Genomic DNA, 12,808 nt, shown 5'->3' with positions numbered 1-12,808 from the left:
ACACACACACACACACACACACACACACACACACACACACACACACAGACACAGACACAGACACAGACCAGGGTGACACGGTCGACGAGGCATTTTGCCGATGACAAGCATGTTTGACAAATGAGATTTCAAGTCACGGTTGCACAGCTTGGGAAGAGCTGAAGCTGAACAGCTCTTCTCACAGAACTAAAGCAACAAGACACTGCCTATTATGAATTCTGAGGGTTTGACTTGAGCCCATCTCAAATGTGACAAGAGTAAGTGCAGTTTGTAAATGGATATCTGTCGATAAAGCAGGAGAAAGACGGTCGGTTGCTCAGCTCAGACAACTTAGATCATTAAGTGTTGCATGAAGCAGATATGATCTCTGGAAGCCACTAGTTACTTATTTACTCAATACAACTTTTAAACAATTTAGCAAAATTACATAATTTAGAATTGAAACCAGGGTTAGTTTTGACACAGATTTTAAATTTAGTTTTAGTCTTAATCACTTTCTGAAAATTGTTGTTGGATTAAAGTTTCAGTTTAAAATATTTGTCAAATTTATTCAATGTTTTAGTTTTTATGGGAATTTTATGATACTGTAATGGATTTTGCAGCAGTATATTTCTCCTGACTGTAAAAATTCTAATTTGTAAATCAATATTTGTTATCAAACACTGAAAATGCTCATGATGATGTCATGCTGTATTTAGCCTGCTCATCGATTGTTTTCAAGCTCAATAAACAGAAAATATTTGACCTGAATTTCTTACATTTGTTGAGGGCATTGAAATCTTACAGGACTATGGCGCTGTGGGTGGTTAGGGTTAGGAAAATGAATACTGATCGACTAAAATAATTGTCCATTTTAAAAAATGTTACTAAAAATCCTCTGATAATTATTGCAATTAAAAACATCATATAATTTAAAGTGTGATGTCTACTGGAAAAGCCCCCCCCCCCCCCCTTCTAAAATATTAAACAGGTATTCTCTATAAATAATTGTGTAGTGAAACAGTTGGTTGCCTTGTGTCAGCTCAACCCTCTGTTTAGTGATGCTGCCACTGACCAGCTATGCCTTGGTTCTGTCACGGCCCTGAAACAGCATAATATATATTTTTTTTTTGGCCAAACCAAAAATGTTTCATAATACTTTGTGCATTGCATTGTTTTTTTTCATGGAGATTTTCCCTCTGAGATTTTTGAGCTTCATGTATTACTTCATTAATACTTTTAAGCCCTGTCCCTGTTCCACAGAGAATAAAAAGTGGCACAGTAACAGAAAATGGAGGGAAGATGAGAGTTTTAGTGAGTGCGTGGCCTAAAAGAAAAGCACAATGAGAAAATGAGAGAGAGGAGGGGGAAGCGGAGTAGTGGAGTGCAGAGCAGATGTATAATGATCAATTGTCCACTGCCAGTGGCAGTCTACAAATCCCTCTAATCCTAAAAAGACTCTCCCTTCCTTTTAATGAAGCTGAGGGACAGGGAAGAAGAAAGAAACCCTGTAAAACACTGCATGGCTGGGCTTTATGGTTTTTGGGAGGATTTTCCTGACTCCCTTATGTTAGAAGAAGGTCTAATATGGTTCACAGACTTGAGCTCTTCAGCAGGGTGCCGTTTCTTTGGTGTGAACACATTTAATTAGGTACAAAATCAGCATAATGTCCAGGAAAGGCATAACTACAGGCACACTATCATGGAAAGATTGCAGAGGAGGAGGCTTAAGCCGAGCACAGACTACAGGAGTGTCACCACTACCCCACAATCAGAGGAGAAATCTGGTCTAGGATGTTCGTCGGTACCGATGATTGGCCCGGATTACGTGGTAATGTGAGGGGATTACAGATCCCTTAATCCTCCCAAACTGATGCAGACTCATCAGGGCCACCATGATTCATTTCAAACGAGTAAAATCTGGATGATACGTCAGTAATAATACAGTTGGACCACAATAGCCAATGAGAGAGACAAGCCAGAGCAGCTGACGGTATTGCCCAACAACTGTAAACATTGTAGCCCTTGAGGCTAGCATTAGCTGGCATACTAGATATTGACAAATATATACACCGACTGTTCAAGTCTCACCTCCAGTTCTCTCTGAAGAATAGACAACCCGTGTTGACCTCATCTCTCCAAACACTGTCTCATCCAGACTCACTTAGCCATTTGCTTTTGTTTTTTCTCACTGCGAAGCATTACTACCACAAGTTGTTGTACCACAGAAGTCTCCTTTTTGTTTACATCTGCATCCCATGAGGTCATGCGCAGTCATTTGAGGTGGTGGATTGCTCCATAGATATAAAACAGTGGATAATAGTCATAACTATTGGGATAATAGTCCGCCATCTTACTTGGGTATTGTTTACTATCACCACCAATGGGCAGCAACTGGTTTACATTCTAAAACTGTGATTAAAAAACTCCTGTAGTCTGAGCACGACTTTAAATCAGCTACTGTGGGGAGTCTGGAAAATCAAGGCCATGCATGACAGCATTACAGGAAGAACAAAGACTCGAGAAAAGCTTTTCACCAGTGTATCTCATTCAGTTAAGTGAGTCACAGCCTATTCAACATTTCAATAGTTCATCCGCAGTGGTTTTTCTTTTCTATCCCCCTAATGAAAATGTGTTTGCCTGTTTCAAAGAGAAAGAAATAACACTGGAAAAACCTTCGATATCAAATTGCACATACAGATTCAATATATATTGAATCAGCACCATAAGGATCAATGTTATATAGTGAATGTTACCAGGAGGGCCTTGCTAATTCAAGTCCATAACCGGTAAAATGTATCTCTTTTTGAATATGGGAACCAATTGACCTGTGACAATTTTTTTTTTTTTAATTTTACATCTCGATTTGTTTACATCCATGTTTACATGTCAGTCTTCTTCACTTAATGGTGCAATGACGGTGCAGAATAGTGTGTAACGGACAATATATCAATGTTGCAATGTGTTCTTAAGAGTTTTAAACTTTCGTCGTCGTCGTCCCCCCACCAAATAAAAAAGAAAAAAAGGCTTTCCTACAGTCCGTTAAAGAGGGTTTACATAAGGTCGGAAGGTGACTCGCAGAACTCCAAGCCTATGAGTCAGATCATTGAGCCAGATCATTCACATGACCCTAAATGTTCCCTGCAGACAATTTACAATTTGGATATTCCAGAATTACTTACTGTCTGCAACCACACAAATGTTAGCAAGACTCACTCTCTCCTCCAAGTATACAAATAAGAACCCAAGTAAGATTTCCCTTGAAGCCACATTAATCCGATTATGAAAACAAATGACCAAGACCAGAGATGTTCCAGTGTGGTGCTGGTGAAATAAAAAAAATAAAATACTTAGAGCATCCGCACTACACAAGCAGACTTGTCATATAATTTAACATTTCCCAGATGTGTGTTTGATTGCCCCCATGGAAAGAGTAATGAAATCTGCCTAACAACATCTATGGATCCTCAAGCAGTGACCATCTGACCTTTTACGGTGGGCCAGCTATTCTCATTTTAGTGACAAGTCCGTATTTCAACAAACTGACCAATCAAGTCTGACCTTGAAGTTGAAAGTTCAACATACCACCATACTACCAACAGTTTCATTGGCCAGAAGAAGAAGAAGAAGAAGAAAGAAGAAAGAAGAAGAAGAAGATTAATAGACAAACACTGGCCATTAGTCTCTGAGCACAGCAGAGACTTTAGCTCGCTGAGTGCAGACACAGCAGCATGGCAAAGAGCGAGTCATTACACGCTTTGTGCACAAATAGCAAGGAACGGGAACTAGCTCACCTTAATAGAACAGAGTTGTCATTAATGTTATCGTTACCATCAATATCATTCAGTTACCATGTTATAAATTATTATTGTTTGCTTTTCGAAAAGCCTGGGAATTCCCTTCAACCTAGCAGCTCCAGAGACCATTGGCAACCAGCTCGCTGTTCGGCTCATTTTGGAACTAGCAAACTAACCAGCTGTCCACTAGTTAGCTAGCTGGCTAATTCCACAATACATAAATGCTACAGTAGTTACAAAAAATGAGGCGAAAAAAAAATCTGGCCATGGTGCTTCCCTACACTGTGACAAGACTGTCAATGAAGCATCAAGTTGATACATTTTACTTATCTACTCAGACTCTCTATGCTTCGTAACACTACTAAAAGCAAACAAGGACTACGATACCATGTACAATACAGATGTGCCATATTTGGAGATCTGTGCATTAACCTTGATAATCTTCATTTCACACAGTTATTGATTAAGTAAAATATTTTGAATTAGTTTAGTGGGATATTTAGGAGGTGATCAGCAGCAGTGAGAGAGCTGATCAATAATCTCCCTCTCATATGGCGCACACACACCAGCATATGGCAGCGTTGACCTGTAGCCATCCCCAAAGGCACATTGTTTATCGATGTATTGGTGGGCCGTGCATAAGTCTTCCAGTGGGCTAATGGTTTTCTCTGTGGCTCCTATTGGACTCAGGGCATGAGGAGCAGTTAGGGGAGACCATTAAGAGCGTTTGTGCATTGCGTTATTCACTCCGCAGCTTCCTGCACACGCTGGTCATCAATTAAACTCAAATGGGATTCAGGTGATTTAGCAGCTGTCAGGGGTCCCCCGAGGGAATAATGTAGTGGGTAGTGTGCGTTGGTTATTCAGCTTGAAGCTCTATAACCACCAAAAGATCAACATATTTTTTTACTGAATCAGCCAGGATATTGTTTTTATTTTTCAAAATGACTAACAGAAATAAGAATGTGTGAAAATGATTGGCACACTAGATGTGACCAAACCACATTTCCCTATTGCTGGTCACAGCTGCACAAGACCACACATTGTTATCCTCACATGATTTTGGTTGTTATTATCCTCACATGATTTTTTTCCACGTGATGTAGAGACTTCAACCAATCATCATTATCTCTGTCATCAAGGACCGGCATGGGAAATTCTTCTGTTGTTGTGAAACTGTGACATTTCATGAAAAGATAACAGTCCTTTACACAAAACACCAAACATACGTTTTAGAATTGAAAATGATAATCTCATCATTGCTTCAGTATCCATTCACAATATAATTATTACAATATTACAAATAGCCATTACACGGTGTGTATGTGTTCCTAATTTCATGTCACACTTTCGACACCTAGTTAATTACTGGATCCACTGTCCAAAATAAAGGGTCAATACACAATACACTAGACAGTTTCACAAACTCTTCTAGACGGGGATCGTCTTTAGTCACATGGGTGCGTCACTGCTCGGAATTTCTCTGCCAATTCCAGCTGTTTGCATCTTGCTTTATGGGAGAACTACAATGACCGCCTCATGGTTGTATGCCTATAATAGCCATTCAAGTTGCAGTTCACATCCATGTGCATCCAAAATGTCATTAGTTCATTTATTCTCACAGACGGAGAAGAACTCTTCATGATGAGCTTTGTGTGTAAAATCAGCAGAGGGCCCCTTTGAACACCTGTACTGATAAAAACCGAACGTAGCCAACACTTCTATCGCTTTCCCCATTTGGTTGAACACAAAAAGACCAAATAAACACAGTAAAATGTGTCAACATGCTGCCATTACAGATAGTCAAGTCAATTTATTGATAAAGCCTAATACGAAAAATCACACATTTTCCTCAGGGGGCTTTACAATCTGCACAGCACTCGACACCCTCCGTCCTTGGACCCTAAAATAATATGTGGATGATGTTACTGATGCGTGTGGCATTTGTAACTGTTGACAAATTTGGCACGTCAGCTGGCCCACAGACGTATGTTCATCATTATTAAGGAAAAGTGTCGTCATGGCCTCTCAGTATCCTGGTGCATGACAAATGTGTTACGGTACATTACACAAGCTTAAAGCATGCATTTCATTTGTTACCGATAACGCAGAAGTTCTGCACTCGTGCTCTTCCTCCGCTGTGAAGCGTGGTGTTTCCAGGGGGATAAGAGAAGACATCAGAGCTGATCAGTAGCCAAGTGTTTGAGCTGCAGCTCACTGATACATAATGCAGAGACAGTTAGTGAAGTGGACAACAGGGGTTCACCGGCTGCAGCCAGACATGAGAGTTAGATACATAGAGAGATGGAGGACACAGCAGTAACACAGAAAATGACAGACCAAAGGAGAGATGACTGTTATACTGACCAGAGATGTGGCGTAAACCTGTCCGTCAGCTCAAACATGTTCAACTACTTCGTGACTTTGAAATGACCATTTGACAAGACAAGCACGCTGCTTTTCATCTCAGTGACTACCAAACATCTAGCAGGTCAAGAGGGTAGAATTTTAAACTCACAAATTTGAATCATAAAACAAAAAGCAGAAAGAGAGAGAGAGGAGAAAAACAGGGTGACATGCAGAGAGAGAAAAGGAGAGAGAGAACAAGCAAAGCTTGAAAGAGAATCGGAGGGCAGAGAAGGCATGTTGAGACAGAAAGCTCAAAGAGAAGCATCTGAATAGCTTCTCGTCTTTGTTGATGTGTCTGTGTGATACAAAAGCAGTACAAGGTTGAATCCAGTCTGGCACATAATGTAACACCGTACAGCCACACTCAATGGCACAGGCAGCAAAGAAAAGACCGTCTTTGGACAACAACAACAAAGACAAATAAACTGAATGAAGAATTTATACACACTGAAATGGGAATGTACCAATATTGATATCGGATATCAAGTATCAATGTGTTACTGTGCTCATGTACTCCTACTCGTAAAAATACTCCGATACAACAGCACCCAATTTTAATTGTAAAATGCACTTCATATAAAAAAAGTTGCGAAGGACAACCCCACATATAGAAGGAGATTCTTTGCTTTGTAAGACAGAGCAAGTAGTCTTAATCACAAATACAAAAATCCAACACTTGTACAAATGAGTGGATGTGTGTTGGTTTTGCTATTTTTAAAACCAGTTTGGCAAGTTTTCTTTGTTGTTTATTTTATATGTTGCAACTTAACCACATGTTGCCATCTTAGCAATCATACGTTTCTGACCGGCAACATCAGCAGTTTGTCAGTGAGAGACTGAAGACATCTGGCTGCCTTTATGAAGCAATGACACCCTTGCTGGCAAAAGAAAACCCAGACCCGCACTGACTTAAACTGCCCATTAGATTAATAAAAAGAAAAACGAGGAGACAACAAACGCTAAAGTTTAAAAAAAAAATGATATCTGGGTATCAAAAAATCTAACCGTGTAGAACCTGATTGTGATTGTGTAGCAGCACTAAGGCCGGCTGACAGCGTGGGCGTCCTTTTCAAAGCTGCACTAAGTTGCTTTAAAGTGAGAATGCTGGAGATTTCCTTCTTGGTTGATTTAGCAGCAGCTGTGTTTGCTGGAAGGCGGCCTGCCCTCCTGCTTTGACACAAGAGATCAAAGAAGTTATGATCCGTCTTCAAATTGAGGATCACCTTAAATGTATTACTTTAAAATCTCAACGAGTCTAGTTTCCCTTCAGTAATTATGTGGAGAATCTATCCTTTCTATCCTTCCACCATCTTGATTGCTAATGTCATTCATAAGTAGACATTAGGAACTTTTTTATTTTTAGTACCAATAACTTTTTTATTTTAATTAATACTTGATTTATCTTGTGTTTGTTTCTTGAATCTTTGCAGTGCAATCACACACATATACTGTAATTGTGATATAAAGGGTCCACTGGATTATGACTGCTTGTTCTGTCATATCTATCAATGATGCAAATCTCCTAAAAAGGTCAAAACATGTATACAAGTATAAAATAAAGGAACTTCTGGTGTTATGAAGATGAGCTGTATCCGGTTCACTGAGCTAATTTAAGTTGGGTTTCATCACAGAGACTGCTGGACAATCTGCTGTCAGAGCTCTTAACTTCAAGCCAACAAGAGGTAGATATATTGATGTAGTGTTGGTAAAGAAAGTGAATGGACAAAAGCAAAGACTGTGTTTGCCTTTCACAGTGTTTTCTGGCCATGAGAGTTAATGCGAGAGTTCAGAAATGGATTCGTGATGGCAGGTTGGCACAGCTTAACCCTCTGGGCAGCTCAACTGCATCCCAACACAAGGAAAATGTGACAAAATAGATTTAACATTTGTTCTTAGGTCTAATGTTTAGCAACTCCACCCACCGAAAACGAACTTGTAACAACATTTCTCACTGCAGTGGCCAAGCAGGTAAATAGCTGGTGTGTAATTGATTGCTTTGTCATCAGTTTATGTAAGGTGTGTTGGCGAACGCAGCTCTGTGGTGAGATGCTGCAGAGCTGTGAATCCTCAGGCTGAAAAAAGGAACAGCTTTCTCACCCTCCCACTCCTCCTCCTGCACTCCCATCACCATTCACTGCTGACCTCCAGGGTCAACCGAGCCTACATTCCTTTGGCTGCTCTCTCCAGAGACGTCCATTCCTCCACCTCCTCTTACCGCATGTTTTACTTCTGTACTATCTTACCAAACAGCCAAACATTGTTTGTGTTTTTTACTTTCACATCCTCATTATAAGCCGTTTTTAAATGGCTGTGGAGCGCTCTACAGTTCCAAGCAACAAGATGATATCCACTTTGACGCTGTGGCAACTCACCAGCTACGATGCCACTATAGTTGTCCTCACCAACTTGTATCTTTTTCACCTTCTGCCCTTCAGCTCTGCCTCTAGACCTGCTTTAAAAGAACCCTCCATCATCATCAACCCGTCCCACATACAGCGAAGATCTTACTTTCTAATACTAATAAGAGATTTTGTTACAAAGTCTCAACAGAAGAAAAGGCATGATTAAATCCAATCCTTTCTGACCGGATATAAAACATATTTGCAGGTGGTGTGACCCAGATAGAACAGATGTTGCGTGATCAACAGGTGTATGCTAGGTGTGGTTAAATACTAAATGCTAATATGCTCATGGTGGATCCTCAAGTGGTAACTTTCACATTCACTTAGGAGCTTCAGTGAGGTGTGTGAGGTCTCCCTGCTGTTTGTAACAATCCCTGTCATGTGTGTGTGTCTCATTCAGCTAGAAACGTCTTGAATTTGAGGAGCCAGTGGGACAAAAGTTGTGGTGACACTTTTCAATGGGAATTTTGTGATCGGATGCGCCAGATCGGAACAGTTGTTCTCCTCTCCTCCCATTTGCTCTTGCTCGGGAGAGGAAGAGGAAGCAGGACGTACGTTTGATAAACTGTTCGGATTCTACCCGTACGCTGTCCTGATCTCACCGAGTTCTGAGCTTTATGTGAACCAGGCCACCTCGGCATGTACTGTAGCTCTGTGGCAAACAAATGTTTATTAAACTTCCAAGTTTGTTCAGCAATATAATCTCCACAAATTAACTCCACTTTTTATGATATTTGAAGCGTAAACACGATCGTCAGAAGTAAAAAGCTGACTTTAGGCTATAAATGAACTACACTACATTACATTACAGTCATTTAACAGACGCTTTTATCCAAAGCGACTTACAATAAGTGTATTCAACATAACTATTCAAGAGAACTATTAGTCACCAGAAGTCATAAGTGCAACAACAGTCGCACTTAATGTCACCACCACAAAGCTAAAGGTGGACTAGTGTTCAGCGCGATGACATTGAGTAGTATGATTTAGCCTTTTTAACGTAAAAGCTTCAAAATTCACAAGTGGGGTATTTACTAACATATTCTGTCGTAGAATAAATGTTAAAATCGGGCATCTGACCAAAAGCCCATTCAAAAATCCCACCGACTTTGAGCTGAGAGAATTGGAAGAGCAACAATGCAAACTCATTTACGGGCTTTTAGGACTCATTCTTGCAGCACTCTACAAAAGCGCTATAAAACACTGGCCACTTAGAATGTGGGCAGTCATCTGCATAGATAAGATTTCCTGTAGCCCGAGCAGTTATGATCTTTTCCTTCTTCCCTAGTTTTAGAGCACAATTCAGACTTTTCTTCAGCAAAATATGTCTTTTCCAACAGACCCAGTAGCCTCTGGGAAAACACTGAGCTCGCAAACAGCTGCAACTGCTGGCAATGATATGAATGCATGTAAACAAATACACTTCTAACAGCTGAATTTACAAGAACAAATGATGCATCTGTGCTTTGTTGGAAAAATGCATAAAGGAAGTCCATTAAAGCTGATAGAATTGAATATCTATAATAAACCCATTCACCCTATTACATATTCAAATGATTACTAAAGGTAAACACAGGGAATAACGTAGGAGGCACAGAGTTACCATGACAGCTGCAGTCACTGTCTTTCTCACATACATCACAATGTTTTGTCTGCCAAGTTCTCACAGCATTACGTAGGAATGATCTGCACGGGATTGTGTTTGTAGCACTTGAACCCAGAGACTAGAAACAGATGCCTTTGAAGTGATATCCAAAGAAAACACGTTTAGAATCAACAGAAGCCACTGTGTGTTAAAAGACCTTATGATAAAGTACTGGGAAGGGTGACTACCATTAGTAAGGTTCACAGAGTTGGCAAAAATCAGATACTCTGGATAGTCTGCCAACATACAGTTGTGTGAAAAAGTGTTTGCCCCCTTCCTGATTTCTTATTTTTTTGCATGTTTGTCACACTTAAATGTTTCAGATCATCAAACAAATTTAAATATTAGACAAAGATAACACAAGTAAACACAAAATGCAGTTTTTAAATGGTTTTTATTATTAAGGGGGAAAAAAAATCCAAACCTACATGGCCCTGTGTGAAAAAGTGATTCCCCCCCCCTGTTAAAACATAAATTAACTGTGGTTTATCACATCTTTAGAAAGCCGAGTTCAATTTCTCTAGCCACACCCAGGCCTGATTACTGCCACACCTGCTCTCAAGCAAGAAATCACTTAAATAGGACCTGCCTGACAAAGTGAGGTAGACCAAAAGATCCTCAAAAGCTAGACATCGTGCTGTGATGCAAAGAAATTCAGGAACAAATGAGAAACAAAGTAATTGAGATCTATCAGTCTGGAAAAGGTTACAAAGCCATTTCTAAAGCTTTGAGACTCCAGCGAACCACAGTGAGAGCCATTATCCACAAATGGCGAAAACATGGAACAGTGGTGAACCTTCCCAGGAGTGGCCGGCCGACCAAAATTACCCCAAGAGCGCAGCGACGACTCATCCAAGAGGTCACAAAAGACCCCAGAACAACATCCAAAGAACTGCAGGCCTCACTTGCCTCAATTAAGGTCAGTGTTCATGACTCCACCATAAGAAAGAGACTGGGCAAAAATGGCCTGCATGGCAGAGTTCCAAGACGAAAACCACTGCTGAGCAAAAAGAACATAAAGGCTCGTCTCAGTTTTGCCAGAAAACATCTTGATGATCCCCAAGATTTTGGGAAAATACTCTGTGGACTGACGAGACAAAAGTTGAACTTTTTGGAAGGTGTATGTCCCATTACATCTGGCGTAACAGTAACACGGCATTTCAGAAAAGGAACATCATACCAACAGTAAAATATGGTGGTGGTAGTGTGATGGTCTGGGGCTGTTTTGCTGCTTCAGGACCTGGAAGACTTGCTGTGGTAAATGGAACCACGAATTCTGCTGTCTACCAAAAAATCCTGAAAGAGAATGTCCGGCCATCTGTTCGTGACCTTAAGCTGAAGCGCACTTGGGTTCTGCAGCAGGACAATGATCCAAAACACACCAGCAAGTCCACCTCTGAATGGCTTAAGAAAAACAAAATGAAGACTTTGGAGTGGCCTATTCAAAGTCCCGACCTGAATCCGATTGAGATGCTGTGGCATGACCTTAAAAAGGCGGTTCATGCTCGAAAACCCTCCAATGTGGCTGAATTACAACAATTCTGCAAAGATGAGTGGGCCAAAATTCCTCTACAGCGCTGTAAAAGACTCATTGCCAGTTATCGCAAACGCTTGATTGCAGTTGTTGCTGCTAAGGGTGGCCCAACCAGTTATTAGGTTTAGGGGGCAATCACTTTTTCACACAGGGCCATGTAGGTTTGGATTTTTTTTCCCCCTTAATAATAAAAACCTTCATTTAAAAACTGCATTTTGTGTTTACTTGTGTTATCTTTGTCTAATATTTAAATTTGTTTGATGATCTGAAACATTTAAGTGTGACAAACATGCAAAAAAATAAGAAATCAGGAAGGGGGCAAACACTTTTTCACACAACTGTATATAAAACAATCTCTGAAACATTGTTGAAAAAAACATGAGAATGGCTCAATGGAAGCCAAAAACCCATAAGTAATAATATGATATGACCACGGTCAAGTCTTGGAATGCATATAATTACATTTTTTTAAATTTCTAAGTGTTTTATTGGAAGCCTTATTTGATTAAACTCTGTATGCATCTTACAGTGGTGTGAATGAGTTAGTGGATGCGGTCTATGTATCATAAGCACGTTCAAGAGAAGGAGGGAGGCTGGTTCATGTGAACCGACTCACCCTGGGTTGCCAATTTTCGTATTGCTTCTGCAGATTGGCCCCGATGGTCTCCAGGGCTTTCTGTGGACTCATCGACAGAGGATCTGGCAAGAAAACACAGAGTGTAAACACACTGCGATCGCACACGACAGTCACAGCAGAGCAAAAACACTCTCGTTCAATCTGGAGCTGACAAATCAAACATAATTATATTATTCACCACACACATTTCCATTGCCATCAATTGGTTCCAGTAAAATGAAGTCATCCAAATAATCAATTTATCAATATTCGAGTAACAAAACACTTCCATGCCATGATTATAGAGGCAAGTTTATAATCTCAGCATCAAAGGATTACTTCTTGGTTAAATCAACAGCAGAGTTTGGAGAGAAAAAGCAGTAGCCTCTGAGGTTGACATAATGATGAGAGTAAATCAATATGGCA

General features: G+C 40.3%; 1 protein-coding gene across 1 annotated transcript in view; it reads right to left on the bottom strand.

Annotated features, from left to right (window-relative positions):
• rptor (regulatory associated protein of MTOR, complex 1) overlaps positions 1 to 12,808 on the bottom strand; it is a 177,898-nt gene that overhangs the window by 150,935 nt on the left and 14,155 nt on the right. The window contains 1 exon segment of the mRNA XM_031867108.1: positions 12,383 to 12,465. Within this exon segment, the coding sequence (XP_031722968.1) occupies positions 12,383 to 12,465 (83 nt within the window).

The sequence above is a fragment of the Anarrhichthys ocellatus genome, unplaced genomic scaffold (genome assembly GCF_004355925.1).
Source record: "Anarrhichthys ocellatus isolate YVR2014 unplaced genomic scaffold, GSC_Weel_1.0 scaffold38, whole genome shotgun sequence".
Classification (NCBI taxonomy): Eukaryota; Metazoa; Chordata; class Actinopteri; order Perciformes; family Anarhichadidae; genus Anarrhichthys; species Anarrhichthys ocellatus.
Note: the sequence above shows the minus strand (reverse complement) of the source record. Positions and strands in the feature narration are given on the sequence as shown.